The sequence below is a fragment of the Macaca nemestrina genome, chromosome 7 (assembly GCF_043159975.1).
Source record: "Macaca nemestrina isolate mMacNem1 chromosome 7, mMacNem.hap1, whole genome shotgun sequence".
Lineage (NCBI taxonomy): Eukaryota > Metazoa > Chordata > Mammalia > Primates > Cercopithecidae > Macaca > Macaca nemestrina.
This window is the reverse complement of record NC_092131.1, coordinates 151,374,449-151,394,800: the sequence shown is the minus strand read 5'-3', so window position 1 is coordinate 151,394,800 and position 20,352 is coordinate 151,374,449. Positions and strand designations below refer to the sequence as shown.

General features: G+C 45.7%; 1 protein-coding gene across 3 annotated transcripts in view; it reads right to left on the bottom strand.

Annotated features, from left to right (window-relative positions):
- Positions 1-4,794, bottom strand: part of LOC105493110 (signal peptide peptidase like 2A) — a 61,918-nt gene extending 57,124 nt beyond the window's left edge. The window contains exon 1 of one of the 3 annotated variants that reach the window (XM_071066855.1): positions 4,381-4,794. In XM_071066855.1, the coding sequence (XP_070922956.1) occupies positions 4,381-4,398 (18 nt within the window). In that variant the 5' untranslated portion in view covers positions 4,399-4,794. Of the gene's footprint in view, positions 1-3,815; positions 4,336-4,380 lie in introns of those variants that run through there. The other 2 variants (XM_071066854.1, XM_071066856.1) reach the window with 2 other exon arrangements.
- Positions 4,795-20,352: the final 15,558 nt, after the last annotated feature.

Genomic DNA, 20,352 nt, shown 5'->3' with positions numbered 1-20,352 from the left:
AGCAGATCACCTGAGGCCGGGAGTTCGAGAGTAGCCTGACTGAAGTGGAGAAACCCCATCTCTACTAAAAATACAAAATCAGCTGGGCGTGGTGGTGCATGCCTGTAATCCCAGCCACTTGGGAGGCTGAGGCAGGAGAATTGCTTGTACCCAGGAAGCAGAGGTTGTAGTGAGCTGGGATCACGCCACTGCACTCCAGCCTGGGCAACAAGAGTGAAACTCCATCTCAAAAAATAATAATAATAATTAAAAATAAATAAAAAGAGCCAGGGCCAAGAGCAGTGGCTCACGCCTGTAATCCTAGCACTTTGGGAGGCCGAGGTGGGTGGATTGCCTGAGCTCAGGAGTTTGAGACTAGCCTGGGCAACACAGTGAAACCCTGTCTCTTCTAAAACACAAAAAATTAGCCGGGCATGGCGACGTGCACCTGTAATCCTACTCAGGAGGCTGAAGCAGGAGAATTGCTAGAACCCAGGAAGCAGAGGTTGCAGTGAGCCGCGATAGGGCCACTGCATTCCAGCCTAGGCTACAGAGCAAGACTCCATCTTAAGTAAGTATATAAATAAGTAAATAAATAAATAAAATAATACAGAGCCAGCACAAACATCATCCATTGTCTTTGAAACAGAATCCCATGACTGGGTCCACACTGCAAAATAAAGTTCTGACCACTGGGGCCCAGGGTGGGGGTTGAACTGGGGAAAGAGAGGTGTAAACTGTAATTATGGCAGCCAGGCACGGTGGCTCATGCCTGTAATCCTAGTACTTTGGGAGGCCAAGGCAGGAAGATCACCTGAGGTCAGGAGTTCAAGACCAGCATGGGCAACATGGCAAAACCCCATCTCTACTACAATTACAAAACTTAGCCAGGCGTGGTGGCAGGCACCTGTAATCCCAGGTACTTGGGAGGTTGAGGCAGGAGAATCCCTTGAACCCGGGAGGTGGAGGTTGCAGTGAGCTGAGATCGCACCATTGTACTCCAACCTGGGCGACAGAGCAAGACTCCCTCTCAAAACAAACAAACAAACAAAAAACCCCCAAAAATAAAATGTACTTATGGCAAGGTCAAGACACAGCTAACTACCTGCTAGGTACTCATTTTATTTCTAGACCTAATGGATTTAAAAAATATTAAAACAGCCAGACGTGCTGTAGCTTTAGTTCAAAATACACAGTGAGGTCACTCTGATGTGAAGATGACAAGATGAGGAGGGTAGGCTAAATGATCTTTCAGGGCCTTTCCAATACTAAATCCTCTGCCTCTTCTAGATGGATGTGCCAGTGGTTTCTGAAGACTATGTGCTGCTTCTATTAGAGATGAGGATGTTGGCCCTGTTATTACATGACTAAGGGGAAGTAGTGCCAGTTTCCAGAGCCCAGAGAGGAGACATGAAATGATTGAGCTGGCATCACTAATCAAATGAACTCAGAAAGACGACCTAGAGCTGTAAAATTAGGGAAGAGGAATAAACAAAGAGCTTCAGACAGAGTTGGAGGAAAGGAACTAGGTATCCAGAAAGGAGAAAGGAGAAAGGAGAGCTCCAGCTGAGGAAAAGGAAACCAGATATACCCAAGTTCTCAGAACAGGAAAGGAATGAGAAAGACCATCCCAGCAAATTAAAGGAAGGAGGAACCAAGAAGAAAACAAATCCATAAAGAAATCAACAAGAAATAGAAAAATCAGCGATACTAGCTGGTATCGAAAAAAGATCCTTACAATTTAAACAGATATTATCAGTTTATTCAGTCATCAGGACATTATATACCATATAATAAGATGCACACCAAATATTTGCAGAGTAGAAAAATGTTACTTAATCTTCACAACAACCCAAGAACTGAGGAGTATAGAACCCAAGATTACCATGGTGACGTACAACAAAGTACATAGGTGCAATATAAAAGGCCTAAACTCCAGAACGTGGGAGACAGCCTAGATACAATTCAGAACAGGGATCATCTTTAGATTTGTGAAGGCTATGAAATCATATGACAAGTCTACTTAAGTAGAGTTTTCTGGTGAGAGGGCTCAGGGCTTTTAATAAGAATTTCAATGTGAGTTTATGAGGAACTGATGTATCACTAAGCTATTAATTTATGTTGAGAAAGGATTAATACGAATGTGATATATATTCATTCTTAAAATCAACTCAAGAGATTCAAATGAAAATGAGGGCCGGGGGAGGGGGGGGGCTCAAGCCTGTAATCCCAGCACTTTGGGAGGCCGAGACGGGTGGATCACAAGGTCAGGAAATCGAGACCATCCTGGCTAACACGGTGAAACCCCGTCTCTACTAAAAATACAAAAAACTAGCCGGCCGAGGTGGTGGGCGCCTGTAGTCCCAGCTGCTCGGGAGGCTGAGGCAGGAGAATGGCGTGAACCCGGGAGGCAGAGCTTGCAGTGAGCTGAGATCCGGCCACTGCACTCCAGCCTGGGCGACAGAGCGAGACTCCGTCTCAAAAAAAAAAAAAAAGAAAGAAAGAAAATGAGTGCAAAAACACTTTGAAAAGTTTTATATCTAGGTTATAGTTTTGCATACATCTATATACTATCTGAATATCTTTTGGATATAAGTATTATCTGATTACACAGTAAACACCTTAAAGACTCCGACTAACACTGCTACTTTGTTGCTCTTTTTATATCGAGCTCCCCTCCCCCAGCAATTTTTAGATACATTCTCTCAGGTTCCTGATGTTGCCTGTCAAAGTTATGAATACACCAAAAGGTACTTACTTTTTGGCTTAGATTTTAGTTTTTCAATAACTATTAAAGACACTTTTGTATTCACTGTATTCACTAATACTAACCCCTTAAACTTGAGAGTCAGCAAAACAGTCTTTCAAAGAAATCGCACGTTCTAATAGAACGAAACAGGCTTACGCGACACCAATTCTGTAATAAACAACATGCATAAGTTTCCAACCTGAAACTCCCTAAGTAAAAGTTACTAGAAACAAAAACTGAAACACCGGGTTCCTGACACCCCACTCCCACACCGAAGCTCGAATTACTTGAGGCTGAATTTTAAAACACTATTACTTTCTCTGTAACTATGAAAACAAATCTATGAACACATATTTGTTATTTATATTTAACCGACGCTCCCCACCCATCCCTTTAAATTAGGCAGAAAACTGAAAACCACTAAAAGACACATTTTGGTGTCTTCTTTTAAAAGTTATTTTAAATTGCTGCTATTACAAAACAACCCCTCACCCCGCTCCAAAAAAAACAAAAACAAAAACAAACAAAAAAAAAACCTCATAACAGAATCAAATGAGTCCTAAGGCGAAGCAGGAACTACAGTGGGGGAAGGAAATTTTATAAAAACATCCGTGTTAGTGCAATTAAAGTGCTAATACCTGGAGCCTTGTATATATATTTTTTCTTCCCAAGGGTAAGAACCCTGGCGCCTTGTATATGTATTTTTTCTTCCCAAGGGCAAGAAGCGGTAAGAAAGGCTTAGACAATAAAACCTAGAGGTCAATTTTACACATGCTGGGACAGTGAGCAACTATTGAGAAGCACCAAAGTCAATGTAACCTAAGGGGCTCCTCTGATCTTTTTGGAGTAGCTATTTCGCCGGACTTACATGGGGGGGAACTGAGTCGGGGGCGGGAAAGTTGAGGGAAAGAGGGTGGAAGAGAGGAGGCTGGAAGGAAAAAGATGAGTAATGGGAAGGGGGGGGAAGAGGAGCGGGAGAGCAGGCCGCGGAGGCGCGGGCAGAGGGAAGGCCGGGCGGGGAGCAGGGGAAAGGAGCCCCGACCCCGCCCAGCCCCTGGGAGGCCTGCGCGCCCTCCCGCCCCCTTACCAGCGGGAGCAGGAAGCCCCAGAGTAGGGCGGCTCCGGCAGGGAACAGCTGCCGCTGCGGCCCCATCGGACTGGTGGGCGCCGGGTGAGGCGGCACGGCGCGGCGCAGCTCACTCGGCGGGGTAGCTCACTCGGGGTCCCGCCGCTGCGCTGCCTCCGTGGCCGGACCGGACCAGACAGGGCGGGCGGCCGGGCAACGATGGGACTGCCGTTGCTCCTGGGGCCGCCACGACAGCGCCGACTTCCTCTTCCGGCCCCGCCCGTAAGATGCGGAAACCCCCGCGCCGGGCTCGGAGAGTCCCCGCGCTCTCCTGGTGTCCAGGCGTCCTGGCGCTGCGAGGCCACCGGCTGCGGGTCTGAGCCTGTCGCTTTCCGGCTGCCCGACTTTAACTCACGCCGAAGCCTGGCGGGACAACGGATTTCTCAAGGCCTCCTTCTCAAGGCTCGAAAGTGTCTGAGCGTCTGCTCGGTTTCCCAGTAACTACCCGAGTGTTGCATGCAGCCAGAAATCTAAGGGTCACCCTAATTCATCTGCCTGTCATTTGTTCCTGACCACTGTAACTCACCACATAACCCAGAGCCATCCACTTTCTCCAGAACTGCTGCCACCACCCTATCCAGGCCACCAACGTCTCTCTCCTCCAAACGGGTCTCAGTTTCCCCTCCGCACAGTCCAGTAGCCAGATAGCAGTTTCGGAGTCATCTTTCAAAGCACAAAAATCAGATCATCTCACTCTCTATCACACTTGGAATAAAGTAAAAACTTGGCCGGGTGTGATGGCTCACACCTGTAATCCCAGCACTTTGGATGGCAGAGGTGGGCGGATCACAAGGTCAAGAGATCTAGACCATCCTGGCCAACATGGTGAAACCAAGTCTCTACTAAAAATACAAAAAATTAGCGGGCATAGTGGCACGCACCTGTAGTCCCAGCTACTCGGAAGGCTGAGGCAGTAGAATCGCTTGAACCCGGTAGGCGGAGGTTGCAGTGAGCCGAGATTGTGCCACTGCACTCCAACCTGGGTGACAGAGCGAGACTCCCTCCAAAAAATAAAAAATAAAATAAAAAATAAAAACTCTACTCTGGCCTACAAAGTTAAATCTGGCCCCTGCCTTCCTGTCTCCCCACCTTCACTACTTTCCCACACTTTAAGGCACACGGACCTTTGGCCCTCCCGACCTTTGCTCTGGTGGCCCTCCCGGACTTTGCTCTGGTAGTCCTCCCTGCTGGAGTGCTTTTCTCTCCAAAGCTCAGAATACCTACCTTGTTGACATTCACTTACCAGCTTCAATGTCACTTCCCAAGACAGGACTTCCTGACATACCCAATCTAAAGTACCTGTCCAGTCATGTTATGTTATGTTATGTTGTGTTATGTTATGTTATGTTATGTTATGTTATGTTATGTTATGTTATGTTGTTATATTATTTGAGACAGAGTTTCACTCTTCTTGCCCAGGCTGGAGTGCAATGGCGCAATCTTGGCTCACTGCAACCTCTGCCTCCTGGGTTCAAGCGATTCTCCTACCTCAACCTCCCCAGTAACTGGGATGACAGGTGCGTGCTACCACACCCGGCTAATTTTGTATTTTTAGTAGAGACGGAGTTTCACCGTGTTAGTCAGGCTGGTCTCAAAGTCCTGACCTCAGATGATCCACCCACCTTGGCCTCCCAAAGTGCTGGGATTACAGGCGTGAGCCACTATACCCAGCCTGTCCAGTCACTTTCATATTATGGTTTATTTTAATTCTCCGCACAGCAGTTTTCATTCTACATATAACTTTGTTTATGCCACCTCCCACTTCATAGCAAGGAGTGTTTTTGCTTTGTTGACTGCTATACCCCTTTACATCTATAGTATTTGGCATATAGTAGGTCCTCACATATTTGTTGGATGAATATTTAATATCAAATGCTGAATAGGACAGTGTGCCTACAACCCCACAGCTCATAGTTTAACGAGGGACACAGATGTGTGAGCAAACACAGGTTAGGGTGAGTAGTGACGCTTGTTTGCACAAGATATTATGGAAGTATCAAAAGGAGGTATAAAAGGGGTGCCAGGAAAAATACCAGCCTGAGCTGAGTCTAGGTGAGTTAATTTTAGCCAGGCAAAGAGTAGAAGAAGGGGGGCACTTCCAGGAAGAGTGAGCCATTAGTGTCAAAGCCAAAGGTGGCATTGAAGGAACTGCAAAACTTGGGCTTGGCTGAAGTTGTGAGTGGTGAAAGATGACATGTGAAAAGAAGTCACAGGCCAAATCACAAATACATTGGGACTGTTCGTGACTTTGGGCTTTGTCCTGCCAGGGGTAGAGAACAAATGAATAATAAATAGGGCAATGACATACACTTTCTGTTTTAGAAAGCTCTCTGTGGTGGCTGGCAGGGCAGCAGACGTGTTGAAACAGGTCAAGAAGTGGAAGCCAGGAGACCTCTTAGACATCTGTAGTAACAAAATCCAGGGACAGTGAGGGCTTGAACTGTGGCAGAAGAAATAGGGAGGAGGAGACGGATCTAAAAGATTTCTAGCACAATTTGGTAACTTAGAAGACATGGAGATGAAGGGAGAGGTGTGATTCCCAGGGACTTGCCCTGGGCTATTTATTGAGTTGGGTGCCAAAGGAGAAGTAGGTGGGGGTTGATGGGATAAATGGAGTCGGGGGGAATACTTTTGGATGTGGGTTTGAAATGCTTTTAGGATATCCAAGTGCAAATATCTGCTCTTGATGGCTACGTGGGTTGGTCTGAAGCTTAGGGGCACAGTGAGGTTAGAGCTGCCTCATCTGCAGCCTATCAATTCTGGACTCTTTTCAAACTTTCTAGTTGCCCACAGCAAGCCAGGTTCCCCCTCTCCTTTATTTTTGTTTTGAGATGGAGTTTCACCCTGTTGCCCAGGCTGGAGTGCAATGGCATGATCTCATCTCACTGCAACCCCCTCCTCCCGGGTTCAAGCCATTCTCCTGCCTCAGCCTCTCAAGTAGCTGGGAATACAGGTGCCCACCACTACACCCGGCTAATTTTTGTATTTTTAGTAGAAACGGGGTTTCATCATGTTCGCCAGACTGGTCTTGAATTTCTGACCTCAGGTGATCTGCCTGCCTTGGCCTCCCAAAGTACTGGAATTACAGGCGTGAGCCACCGTGCCCCGGCCTAGGTTCCCCTTTTATAGAATAGCTGTGATGGACTGGATGACTTCATCTCTAAATATTCCCTTCTGCCTCTCGTGGCCCTTTGCCTAGTGAATCTCTAAATCGGCTCCTGGGCTATCGGAAGAGTTCTAGTTTTTGTTTGTTTTTATTTTTTGAGACAGGGTCTCACTCTGTGCTCCAGGCTGTAGTGCAGTGGCACAATCTCGGCTCACTGCAGCCTCAACCTCCCAGCTCAGGTGATTCTCCCACCTTAACCTCCTGGGTAGCTGAGACTACAGGCATGCACCACTGTGACTGGCTAATTTTGGTATTTTTTTGTAGAGATGAGGTCTCACTGTGTTGCCAGCTGGTCTTGAACTCCTGAGCTCAGGTGATCTGACTGCCTCCCAAAGTACTGGAACTTGTGAAAGGAAAATAAATCTTGGGACCCCAAAATCACTAAGCCAAAGGGAAAAATCAAGTAGGGAACTGCTTAGTGGAAACCTGCCTCCTATTCTATTCCTTAAAAGTGGATGGATCTGGGTTGTGTGGTGACTCAGGATTGTTAAAGCTTCCCAGATGATTTTTTTTTTTTTTTTTTTTTTTTGAGATGGAGTCTCCCTTTGAGGCCCAGGCTGGAGTGCAGTGGTGCAATCTTGGCTCACTGCAAGCTCAGCCTCCTGAGTAGCTGGGACTACAGGTGTCCACCACCACGCCCAGCTAATTTTTTTGTATTTTTAGTAGAGAAGAGGGTGTCACCGTGTTAAGCAGGATGGTCTCGAACTCCTGACCTTGTGATCCGCCCGCCTTGGCCTCCCAAAGTGCTGGGATTACAGGCGTGAGCCACCGCGCCTGGCCCAGATGATTCTAATATGCAGCTAAGGTTAAGAAATGTTGGCTTAGGCCGGAAGCGGTGGCTCAAGCCTGTAATCCCAGCACTTTGGGAGGCCGAGACGGGCGGATCACGAGGTCAGAAGATCGAGACCATCCTGGCTAACACGGTGAAACCCCGTCTCTACTAAAAAATACAAAAAACTAGCCGGGCGAGGTGGCGGGCGCCTGTAGTCCCAGCTACTCGGGAGGCTGAGGCAGGAGAATGGCGTAAACCCGGGAGGCGGAGCTTGCAGTGAGCTGAGATCCGGCCACTGCACTCCAGCCTGGGCGACAGAGCAAGACTCCGTCTCAAAAAAAAAAAAAAAAAAAAAAAAAAAAAAAGAAATGTTGGCTTAGACTGTGATTCTTAAAGTGTGGCTCCTGGACCAGCATATCAGAAACACCTGGGAATGATAAGAAATACAAATTCTTGGCCGGGCGCGGTGGCTCAAGCCTGTAATCCCAGCACTTTGGGAGGCCGAGACGGTTGGATCACGAGGTCAGGAGATCGAGACCATCCTGGCTAACACGGTGAAACCCCGTCTCTACTAAGAAATACAAAAAACTAGCCGGGCGAGGTGGCGGGTGCCTGTAGTCCCAGCTACTCGGGAGGCTGAGGCAGAAGAATGGCGTGAACCTGGGAGGCGGAGCTTGCAGTGAGCCGAGATCCGGCCACTGCACTCCAGCCTGGGGCAACAGAGCGAGACTCCGTCTCAAAAAAAAAAAAAAAAAAGAAATACAAATTCTTGGCCGGGCACAGTGGCTCACGCCTGTAATCCCAGCACTTTGGGAGGCCGAAGCGGGTGGATCATGAGGTCAGGAGATTGAGACCATCTTGGCTAACACGGTGAAACCCTAGCTCTACTTAAAAATATATATATATACAAAAAATAAAAAAAAAGAAGTGCAAATTCTTGGGCCTCACCCCGCAAACTCTGGGAGTAGCGTCCATCAATCTATTCTATTAATAAGAAGTCTCCTATGTGATTCTGATGCATGCTGAAGTTTGAGAACCACTGGCTTAAAGCAATGTCCTTCAACTCTGGCTGCATATTAGAGTGATCTGAGAAATTAAAATGAAAAATCCTATGCTCCAACATGAATTAAACTGAAAGGAAAAATAGATGAATTCATAATTATAGTTAAAGATTTCAAGTGAAATCTTTCAATAATCGAAAGAACAAGTAGGCAGAAAATCAGCAGGGATACAGAAGACTTGATCAACACCATTGACCAACTTGACCTAATTGGCGTTTATAGAACACTCCACCCAACAACTACATAATTTCAAGGGTACACAGGACCTTTACCAAATAACCTATTTGGCCATAAAACACATCTTGATAAGTTTGAGAGGTTTTAAATCATACAAAGCATGTTCTTTGCCACAAGAGAATTGGAAATCAATACCAAAAGAATGTCTGGAAAATGCCTAGATAATTAGAAATTAGACACATGCGCTGAGTGCAGTAGCTCATGCCTGTATTCCTAGCACTTTGGGAGGCTGAGGTGGGTGGTGAAAGTGAGACCGAGTGATGCAGCTACTGAAGAATTTTGAATAAACTCATGAGAGGAATGGGAGAACTGCTTGCCCAAACACAAATGTTAGTGCCATCAGACTGCAGATGAATTGTGACTGTAATCTCTTGAGAAAACTCCTAAGAGGACCCCTGTACTGTCTGGAAGACTAGTGAGTTTCACTACTATTCATAATAAAGTCTATAACCATGTATTCGACCAACATCAGAGCATCACCTGAAAGCTTGTTAGAAATGCATAATCTTGGCCGGGCGCGGTGGCTCAAGCCTGTAATCCCAGCACTTTGGGAGGCCGAGACGGGCGGATCACGAGGTCAGGAGATCGAGACCATCTTGGCTAATCCGGTGAAACCCCGTCTCTACTAAAAAATACAAAAAACTAGCCGGGTGAGGTGGCGGGCGCCTGTAGTCCCAGCTACTCCGGAGGCTGAGGCAGGAGAATGGCGTAAACCCGGGAGGCGGAGCTTGCAGTGAGCTGAGATCCGGCCACTGCACTCCAGCCTGGGCGACAGAGCGAGACTCCGTCTCAAAAAAAAAAGAAATGCATAATCTTGCCAGGAATAGGTGCAGCTAAAACCTGCTGAATCAGCCGGGTGCCATGGCTCACGCCTATAATCCCAGCACTTTGGGAGGCAGAGGTGGGAGGATCACCTGAGGTCAGGAGTTCAAGACCAGCCTGGCCAACATGGTGTAAATGCCATCTCTACTAAAAATACAAAAAATTAGCCAAATGTGATGGCGGGTGCCTGTAATCCCAGCTACTCAGGAGGCTGAGGCAGGAGAATCGCTTGAATCTGGGAGGCAGAGGTTGCAGTGAGCTGAGATCCTGGCATTGCACTCCAGCCTGGGCGACAAAAGCAAACAAACCCCTCCTGGATCAGAATCAGAATCTGCATTTTTTTTGTGTTCTTTTTGAGACGGAGTTTCGCTCTTGTTGCCCAAGCTGGAGTGCAATAGCGCGATCTTGGGTCACTGCAATCTCCACCTACCGGATTCAAGTGATTCTCCTGCCTCAGCCTCCTGAGTAGCAAGGATTACAAGCACGAGCCACCATGCCTGGCTAATTTTTTGTGTTTTTAGTAGAAACAGCATTTCATCATGTTAGCCAGGCTGGTCTCAAACTCCTGACCTCAGGTGATCTGTCCACCTTGGCCTCCCAAAGTGCTGGGATTACAGGCGTGAGCCACCACGCCCGGCCTTTTCTTTTCTTTTCTTTCTTTCTTTTTTTTTTTTGAGACAGGGTCTCCCTTTGTCACCCAGGCTGGAGTGCAGTGGCGCAATCTCGGCTCACTGCAACCTCTGCCTCCCGGGTTCAAGCGATTCTCCTGCCCCAGCCTCCTGAGTAGCTGGAATTACAGGGGCATACCACCATGCCTGGCTAATTTTTATATTTTAGTAGAGATGAGGTTTCACCATGTTACCCAGGTTGGTCTTTACTCGTGACCTCCGGTGATCTACCTGCCTTAAACTACTGGGCTCAAGCAGTCCTCCCATCTGGGCCTCCCAAATTGCTGGGATTACAGGTGTGAGCCACCAGGCCCAGCTACAAATTCAATTTTTAAGATTATGACTGGGTATGATGGCTCATGCCTGTAATCCCAACACTTTGGGAGGCCCAGATGGGAGGACTGCTTGAGCCTAGGATTTTAATATCAGCCTGGGCAACATAGCAAGACCTTGTCTCTATATATATATATATAAATATATATATATATATATATATATATATATATATATATATATATATATGAATGAAAATTAGGCCAGGCGCGGTGGCTCACGCCTGTAATCCCAGTCCTTTGGGAGGCATAGGCAGGTGGATCACAAGGTCAGGGGTTCAAGACCAGCCTGGCCAACATGGTGAAACCCTGTCTCTACTAAAAATACAAAAATTAGCTAGGCATGGTGGCACGTGCCTGTAATCCCAGGTACTCAGGAGGCTGAGGCAGAGAAGTGCTTGAACCTGGGAGGCGGAGGTTGCAGTGAGCCAAGATCATGCCACTGCACTCCAGACTGGGCGACAGAGGAAGACTCTGTCAAAAAAAAAAAAAAAATTTAGACGGGTGTGGTAGCATGCACCTGTAGTCTAAGCTACTCAGGAGGCTGAGGTGGGAGGATTTCTGGAGCCCAGTAGCTTTAGTTTTCGTAAAAATACAAAAATTACTGGGTGTGGTGACGGGCGCCTATAATCCCAGCTACTCAGGAGGCTAAGGCAGGAGAATCGTCTGAACCCAGGAAGTGGAGGTTGCAGTGAGCCGAGATCGTGCCATTGCACTGCAGCCTGGGCGATGGGTTGAGACTCCGTCTCAAAAAAAAAAAACAAAAAAATTAGGTTGGGTTTCATCAAAATAAAAACTGCTCTCTGGAAGATACTGTTAATAGAATGAAAGCATAGCCTAGACTGGGAGAAATATTTGCAAAACCTACATTCAACAACAACAAAAAATGAATCCAGAATACATAAAGAGCTCTTATAACGAAATAAGAAGACAAAAAAATTTAAAATGATGCAAATAGTTGGATAATTCACCAAAGACGATGCACATATGACAAATAAGCACATGAAAAGATGCTTAACATCATTAGTCAGTAGAGCGATGCAAATTTAAAACATTATGTACCTAATAGAACTAATGGTATAGAGAAATCAACTTTTTTTTGAGAAGGAGTCTCGCTTTGTCACCCAGCTCACTCTGTCGCCCAGGCTGGAGTGCAGTAGCGCAATCTCGGCTCACTGCAAGCTCTGCCTCCTGGGTTCCTGCCATTCTCCTGCCTCAGCCTCCCAAGTAGCTGGGAATACAGGCGCCCACCACCATGCCCGGCTCTTTTTTTTTTTTTTTTTTGTATTTTTTTAGTAGAGACGGGGTTTCACCATGTTAGCCAGGATGGTCTTGATCTCCTGACCTCATGATCCGCTCATCTCGGCCTCCTAAAGTGCTGCGATTACAGGCGTAAGCCACCGCGCCCGGTCTTGAACCAAATCTTATTGCTTCATCCTTTTCCATTCTAAAAGTGGGAAAAGGTATCTCATGAGTTTTTTTAAGCTTTATTTTATTTTTACCTGACAAATAACAATTATATATATTTATGAGGTACAATGTGATGTTTCAATACATGTATACATTGTGGAATGATCAAATCAGGCTAATTAACATATCCATCATCTCAAGTACTTTTCATTTATTTGTGGTAAGAACATTTAAAATCCACTCTGTTAGCTATTTTGAATACTGTATACAATACATTGTTATTAACTATAGTCACTATGCCGTGCAATGGATCCTCAGAACCTATTCCTCCTGTCTAACTGAAACTTCACACCCTTTGACCAATGTCTCCCCTTTCCCTGTCCACCCCCGACCTGCAGGCCTCTGGTAACCACCATTCTACTCTCTACTTCTATGAATTCAACTTTTTTAGATTCCACATATAAGTAAAATCATGAGGTATTTGTCTTTTTTGCCTGGCTTCTTTACCACATTTACAAATCCATGTATCCATTGATGGGCACTTCGGTTGTTTGCATATCTTGGCTGTGGTGAATAATGCTGCAGTGAACATGGTCATGCAGATATCTCTGACATACTGGTTTCATTTCCTTTGGATAAATACCCAGAAGTGGGATTGCTGGTTCCTATCATTTTCATTTAGTGGTTGTGTTGTTGGGTTTGGGTTTGTGTGTCAATACCTATCTCTGAACATAACTTCTAGGAGACAATATGTTTATTACCCTTTGCTGGGTGCAGTGGCTCATGCCTGTAATCCCAGCACTTTGAGAGGCTGAGGTGGGCGGATCACCTGAAGTCAGGAGTTCAAGACCAGCCTGGCCAACACAGTGAAACCCCTTTACTAAAAATACAAAGAATTAGCTGGGCGTGGTGGTGGACACCTGTAATCCCAGCTACTTGGGAGGCTGAGGCAGGAGAATCACTTGAACCAGGGAGGCGGAGGTTGCAGTGAGCCAAAATCACGCCATTGCACTCCAGCCTAGGCAACAGAAGCTAAACTCTGTCTCAAAAAAAAAAAAAAAAAAAAAGTTTATTACTCTTTTAAGTGGGAATAATCAATGTTACCACCTCAGTCTCAGTAATTATCTTGTTCACAGATGAAAAAGCTGCTTAAGGTTTCCTGGTGGTGTTTTTCTGAATATCTGACTTTGGCTAAATGCTTGCCTCCTTGATACCTGTTTATGAGACATTTCTCCTTGAGCAAAGCATGTGACTTGAATGCTTCCTGGCTCGCAGGAGGTGACTAGGAGCAGAGAGGCAAGCTGTCAGATGTGGTTTTATCACTATATCTTTTGTTTACCGGTTCACATATATTTATTACTGCTCTTGACAGAGCTACCGCTCCTTTGAAATTGTGTCAATCAGTGAAACATAGTATATACTTCCTACAAGACAGGCGAATTGAAATGTTGACTTGAATGGCAAGGAGTTCAGAAGAGATGTATTCAGTAGATGGAAAGTTCAGGAGAAAGGATTTCAGACAGTTCACAGTTGGAGGACTCAAGGTGATAGACCAAAACTCAGGCTTTGGCCATCTTCCCTTAGGAAATATTTTTTGTTTGTTTTGTTTTGTTTTGTTTTTGAGACTGAGTTTTGCTCTTGTTGCCCAAGCTTGAGAACAATGGCACGATCTCAGCTCACTGCAGCCTCCACCTCTGGGGTTCAAGCGAGTCTCCTGCTCAGCCTCTTGTGTAGCTGGGATTACAGGCATGTGCCACCGCGCCTGGCTAATTTTTTGTATTTTTAGTAGAGACAGAGTTTCACCATGTTAGTCAGGCTGGTCTCAAACTCCTGACCTCAGCTGATCCACCTGCCTCGGCTTCCCAAAGTGCTGGGATTACAAGGTGTGAGCCACCGCACCCAGCCAGGAAATCTTTATAAGCTCTCAGCAAGAGAACTTGAATGCAAAGCCATGCAACGTTTTATAATGCAAGGTTTTAAAATCAAGTCTTTAGGTTTTGATTTGCCTAAAAAGTCCAAGGGTTTCAGCTGGACGCGGTGGCTCACGGCTGTAATCCCAGCACTTTGGGAGGCCGAAGAGGGCGCATCATGAAGTCAGGAGTTCAAGACCAGCCTGAGCAACATGGTGAAACCCCGTCTCTACTAAAAATACAAAAATTAGCTGGGTGTGGTGGCGCATGCCTGTAATCCCAGCTACTCAGGAGGCTGAGGCAGAAGAATCGCTTGAACCCAGGAGGTGGAGATTGCAGTGAGCCAAGATCATGCCACTGCACTCCAGCCTGGGCAGCAGAGTGAGCCTCCATCTCAAAAAAAGAAGTCCAAGGGTTTCTTCACCGATAAAAGCTTGAATTATTTTTCCCTCCAGGACATATCACTAAAAATGAATAAAAATAGCCTGATACATAAGATAACATTATAGAGAGATTTTATGTATATACATATATATTCTTTTGTATGAATGGTCTTTTTTTTTTTTTTTTTTTTTTTTTTGTGGCGGAGTCTCGCTCTGTCACCCAGGCTGGAGTGCAGTGGCGTGATCTCGGCTCACTGCAAGCTCCACCCCCCGGGTTCACGCCATTCTCCTGCCTCAGCCTCCCGTGTAGCTGGGACTACAGGCGCCCGCCACCGCGCCCGGCTAATTTTTTGTATTTTTAGTAGAGACGGGGTTTCACCGGGTTAGCCAGGATGGTTTCGATCTCCTGACCTCGTGATCCGCCCGTTTCGGCCTCCCAAAGTGCTGAGATTACAGGCGTGAGCCACCGTGCCTGGCTGTATGAATGATCTTTAAATAAAAGTTTTATTAAAGAGGTAACTAATAGGCCAGGCTCAATGGCTCACGCCTGTAATCCCAGCACTTTGGGAGGCCGAGGTGGGCAGATCACTTGAGGTCAGGAGTCCACGACCAGCTTGGCCAACATGGCAAAACCCCATATCTACTAAAAATACAAAAATTGGCCAGGCGCAGTGGTGTGGGCCTGTGGGCCCAGCTACTCAGAAGGCTGAGGCAGGAGAATCGTTTGAAGCCGGGAGGTAGAGGTTGCAGTGAGCTGAGATCAGGTCACTGCACTCCAGCCTAGGTGACAGGGCGAGAATCCCTCTCAAAAAAAAAAAAAAAAAAAGGAGCTAACCAATTGTAAGCTAGAGTTCTATTGTTCTTGGTGTTGAGGTATACCAACAGCTGCTATTGTCTGTATAAATCAGTGTTGCTGCAAGGAACAGTAGTTGACTTTAGATGTTGCTGGAAAAAGCAAAACCCAATCCATGTCCAAAGTTTTCTGGCGTAGTGGATTGATTCACATATTAATCAAATCCTCCTCTGACTCCGGATGAATTAATTTATATGATTTTCTTGGTTGGGCACTACAGTATTGACAATTGACATATTGAGACTACTCTGGGCTTTTCAAACCAAAGTTTTTTTTTTTTTTTTTTTTTTTTTTTTTGAGGCAGAGTTTCGCTCTGTCTCCCAGGCTGGAGTGCAGTGGCCAGATCTCAGCTCACTGCAAGCTCCGCCTCCCGGGTTTACGCCATTCTCCTGCCTCAGCCTCCCGAGTAGCTGGGACTACAGGTGCCCGCCACCTCGCCTGGCTAGTTTTTTGTATTTTTGTATTTTTTAGTAGAGACGGGGTTTCACCATGTTAGCCAGGATGGTCTCGATCTCCTGACCTCGTGATCCGCCCGTCTCGGCCTCCCAAAGTGCTGGGATTACAGGCTTGAGCCACCGCGCCCGGCCAGTTGTTTTTTATTATTATTATTTTTTGAAACATAGTCTCACTCTGTCACCAGGCTGGAATGCAGTGACACCATCTTAGCTCACTACAACCTCTTCCTCCCTGGCTCAAGCAATCCTCCTGCCTCAGCCTCCCCAGTAACTGGGACTATAGGTGCACACCACCATGCTCAACTAATTTTTGTATTTTTTTTTTTGTATAGATGAGGTTTCACCATGTTCGAGGCTGGTCTCAAACTCCAGGTTTCAAGCAATCTGCCCACCTTGGCCTCTCCGAGTGTTGGGATTACAAGCGTGAGCCACTGCGCCCAGCCTAAACTTGCTTATTTATAGGATCCTCCAGATTAATAAACTATCACCAAAAGCAAATAAATGCAGTCAGATGAGTTTTGATGCACAAGGAGAATTTTAGACTTCTAAGATGCCATTTGTTACACAACGGTATACTTTCCACATGACTTTTCCGGCTCTATTTTATTATGATTCTATGAACTATGCCTGCTCAGCAGAAAACAGATTCAGAATTTTTGACTAATAGTGCAATTCCACTAATAGCCACTGCTATTATGTACAGGAGGAATAAGGAATAAACCAATGCTGCCTCCCCATGACACTAGCAGGACACAGTGGCTCACACCTGTAATCCCAGTACTTTGGGAGGCCAAGGCAGGCAGATCACCTGAGGTTGGGAGTTCGAGACCAGCCTGGCCAACATGGTGAAACCCATCTCTATTAAAAATACAAAAATTAGCCGGGTGCAGTGGTGTGCACCTGTAGTCCCAGCTACTCTGGAGGCTGAGGCAGGAGAATTGCTTGAACCTGGGAGGCAGAGCTTGCAGTGAGCAGAGATCTCGCCACTGCACTCCACCTGGGGCAACAGTGCAAGGCTCCATCTCAAAAATAAATAAACAAATAAATATAAATTAGCATCTTAAATCAGTATTTGTCAGTTTTGTGTGTGTGTGTGTGTTTGTTTTGTTCGTTTGTTTTTTTAATATGGAGTCTCGCTCTTGTCACTTAGGCTGGAGTGCAGTTATGTGATCTTGGCTCACTGCAACCTCCACCTCCTGAGTTCAAGTGATTCTCCTGCCTCAGCCTCCCAAGTAGCTGGGATTACAAGTGCCTCCCACCACACCTGGCTAATTTTTGTAGTTTAATAGAGATGGGGTTTTGCCATGTTAGCCAGGCTGGTCTTGAACTCCTGACCTCAGATGATCCACCCACCTCCACCTTCCAGAGTGCTGGGATTACAGGTGTGAGCCACTGAGCCTGACCTTTAAGTCAGTATTTAAATATTAATACCAAGAGCCCACATTGCCAAGACAATCCTAAGCCAAAAGAACAAAGCTGGAGGCATCACATTACCTGACTTCAAACTATACTACAAGGCTACAGTACCCAAAACAGCATGGTACTGGTACCAAAACAGAGATATAGACCAATGGAACAGAACAGAGCCCTCAGAAATAATACCACACATCTACAACCATCTGATCTTTGACAAACATGACGAAAACAAGCAATGGGGAAAGGATTCCCTATTTAATAAATGGTGCTGGGAAAACTGGCTAGCCATATGTAGAAAGCTGAAACTGGATGCCTTCCTTACACCTTATACAAAAATTAATTTAAGATGGATTAGAGACTTAAATGTTAGACCTAAAACCATAAAAACCCTAGAAGAAAACCTAGGCAATACCATTCAGGACATAGGCATGGGCAAGGACTTCATGTCTAAAACACCAAAAGCAATGGGAACAAAAGCCTAAATTGACAAATGGGATCTAATTAAACTAAAGAGCTTCTGCACAGCAAAAGAAACTACCATCAGAGTGAACAGGCAACCTACAGATGGGAGAAAATTTTTGCAATCTACTCATCTGACAAAGGGCTAATATCCAGAACCGACAAAGAACTCAAACAAATTTACAAGAAAAAAAAAAACCATCAAAGAGTGGGCAAACGATATGAACAGACACTTCTCAAAAGAAGACATTTATGCAGCCAATGGACACATGAAAAAATGCTCATCATCACTAGCCATCAGAGAAATGCAAATCAAAACCACAATGAGATACCATCTCACACCAGTTAGAATGGTGATCATTAAAAAGTCAGGAAACAACAGGTGCTGGAGAGGATGTGGAGAAATAGGAACACTTTTACACTGTTGGTGGGACTGTAAACTAGTTCAACCATTGTGGAAGACAGTGTGGTGATTCCTTAAGGATCTAGAACTAGAAATACCATTTGACCCAGCCATCCCATTACTGGGTATATACCCAAAGGATTATAAATCATGCTGCTATAAAGACACATGCACACATATGTTTATTGTGGCACTATTCACAATAGCAAAGACCTGGAACCAACCCAAATGTCCATCAATGACAGACTGGATTAAGAAAATGTGGCACAGGCCAGGCGCGGTGGCTCAAGCCTGTAATCCCAGCACTTTGGGAGGCCGAGACGGGTGGATCACGAGGTCAGGAGATCGAGACCATCCTGGCTAACACAGTGAAACCCCGTCTCTACTAAAAAATACAAAATCTAGCCGGGCGAGGTGGCGGGCGCCTGTAGTCCCAGCTACTCGGGAGGCTGAGGCAGGAGAATGGCGGGAACCCGGGAGGCAGAGCTTGCAGTGAGCTGAGATCCAGCCACAGCACTCCAGCCTGGGCGACAGAGCGAGACTCCGTCTCAAAAAAAAAAAAAAAAAAAGAAAATGTGGCACATATACACCATGGAATACTATGCGGCCTTAAAAAAGGATGAGTTCATGTCCTTTGTAGGGACATGGGTGCAGCTGGAAACCATCATTCTCAGCAAACTATCGCAAGAACAGAAAACCAAACACCGCATGTTCTCACTCATAGGTGGGAATTGAACAATGAGAACACTTGGACACAGGGTGGGGAATGGGGAACATCACACACTGGGGCCTGTCGTGGGCTGTGGGGAGCGGGAAGGGATAGCATTAGGAGATATACCTAATGTAAATGACGAGTTAATGGGTGCAGCACACCAACATGGCACATGTATACATATGTAGCAAACCTGCACATTGTGCACATGTACCCTAGAACTTAAAGTATAATAAAAAATAAATAAATAAAAAACAAAAAGAAAATAAATAAATATTAATACCAAGTATCCAATTTGGCAGGAATGTTACATTCATAACAATTTGTAGCCTGACCCCCATGAGTTTTTTGCTGAAAATACAAACTATATAATTATATTTTCTCTTTAAGAAGTCTTGACATTATTAGACCCCTCCCCTGGTTTTTCTTGTTTTTCATTAACTTGTACTTGGCATTCTGTGTCAGGTGTACATGCCAGAGATCAGGATGATAGGGCCATGTGATATTGCTGGCCTAGTCTAGGCATTAGTGTGCGACCCCATCAGCAAGTACAGCCGGTCATTTCCAGCCACCTGGATCAGCTGAGATGGGAACATCAGTTTAAATGAAAGTGTATTTAGAGAGGTGACCCACTGTCACGAGATAAAGACCTAAGGCCATGAGTTTAAAATTCAGTAACAAAAGGGTGGAGCTCTGGAAACTGGGAGGAGTGAGAGGAGTATTTTACAACTTACGAACATAAAAGGTCACTATTTATTCTTTTAAAAAAATGTATAATTAATTTTCTTGAGACGGGGTCTGACTCTGTTGCCCAAACTGGAATGCGGTAGCACAATCTCAGCTCATTGCAATGTCCATCTCCCAGGCTCAAGTGATCTTCCCACCTCAGTCTCCCAAGTAGCTGGGGATACAGGTGCGCACCACCACACCCAGCTAATTTTTATATTTTTTGTAGAGACAGAGTTTCGCCATGTTGCCCAGGCTGGTCTCGACCTCAAGTGATCTGCCCACCTCAGCCTCCCAAAATGCTGGGATTACAGGAGTGAGCCATCATGCCTGGTCAAAAGAGCACTCAGTATATATTCTTTTTTTTTTTTCTTTTTTTTTTTTTTTTTGTGAGACAGAGTCTTGCTCTGTTGCCCAGGCTGGAGTGCAGTGGTGCAATCTTGACTCAAAGCAATCTGCCTCCCAGGTTCAAGCGATTTTCCTGCCTCAGCCTCCTGAGTAGCTGTGATTATAGGTGTGGGCCACCACAGTTAATTTTGTATTGTTAGTAGAGATAAGGTTTTACCATGTTGGCCAGGCTGATCTTGAACTCCTGACCGCAAGTCATACGCCCACCTCGGCCTCCCAAAGTGCTAGGATTACAGGCGTGAGCCACCGCACCTGGCCCTATGTATTCCTTAAATTTACTTTTTTCTTGAGGTATAATATAAAGA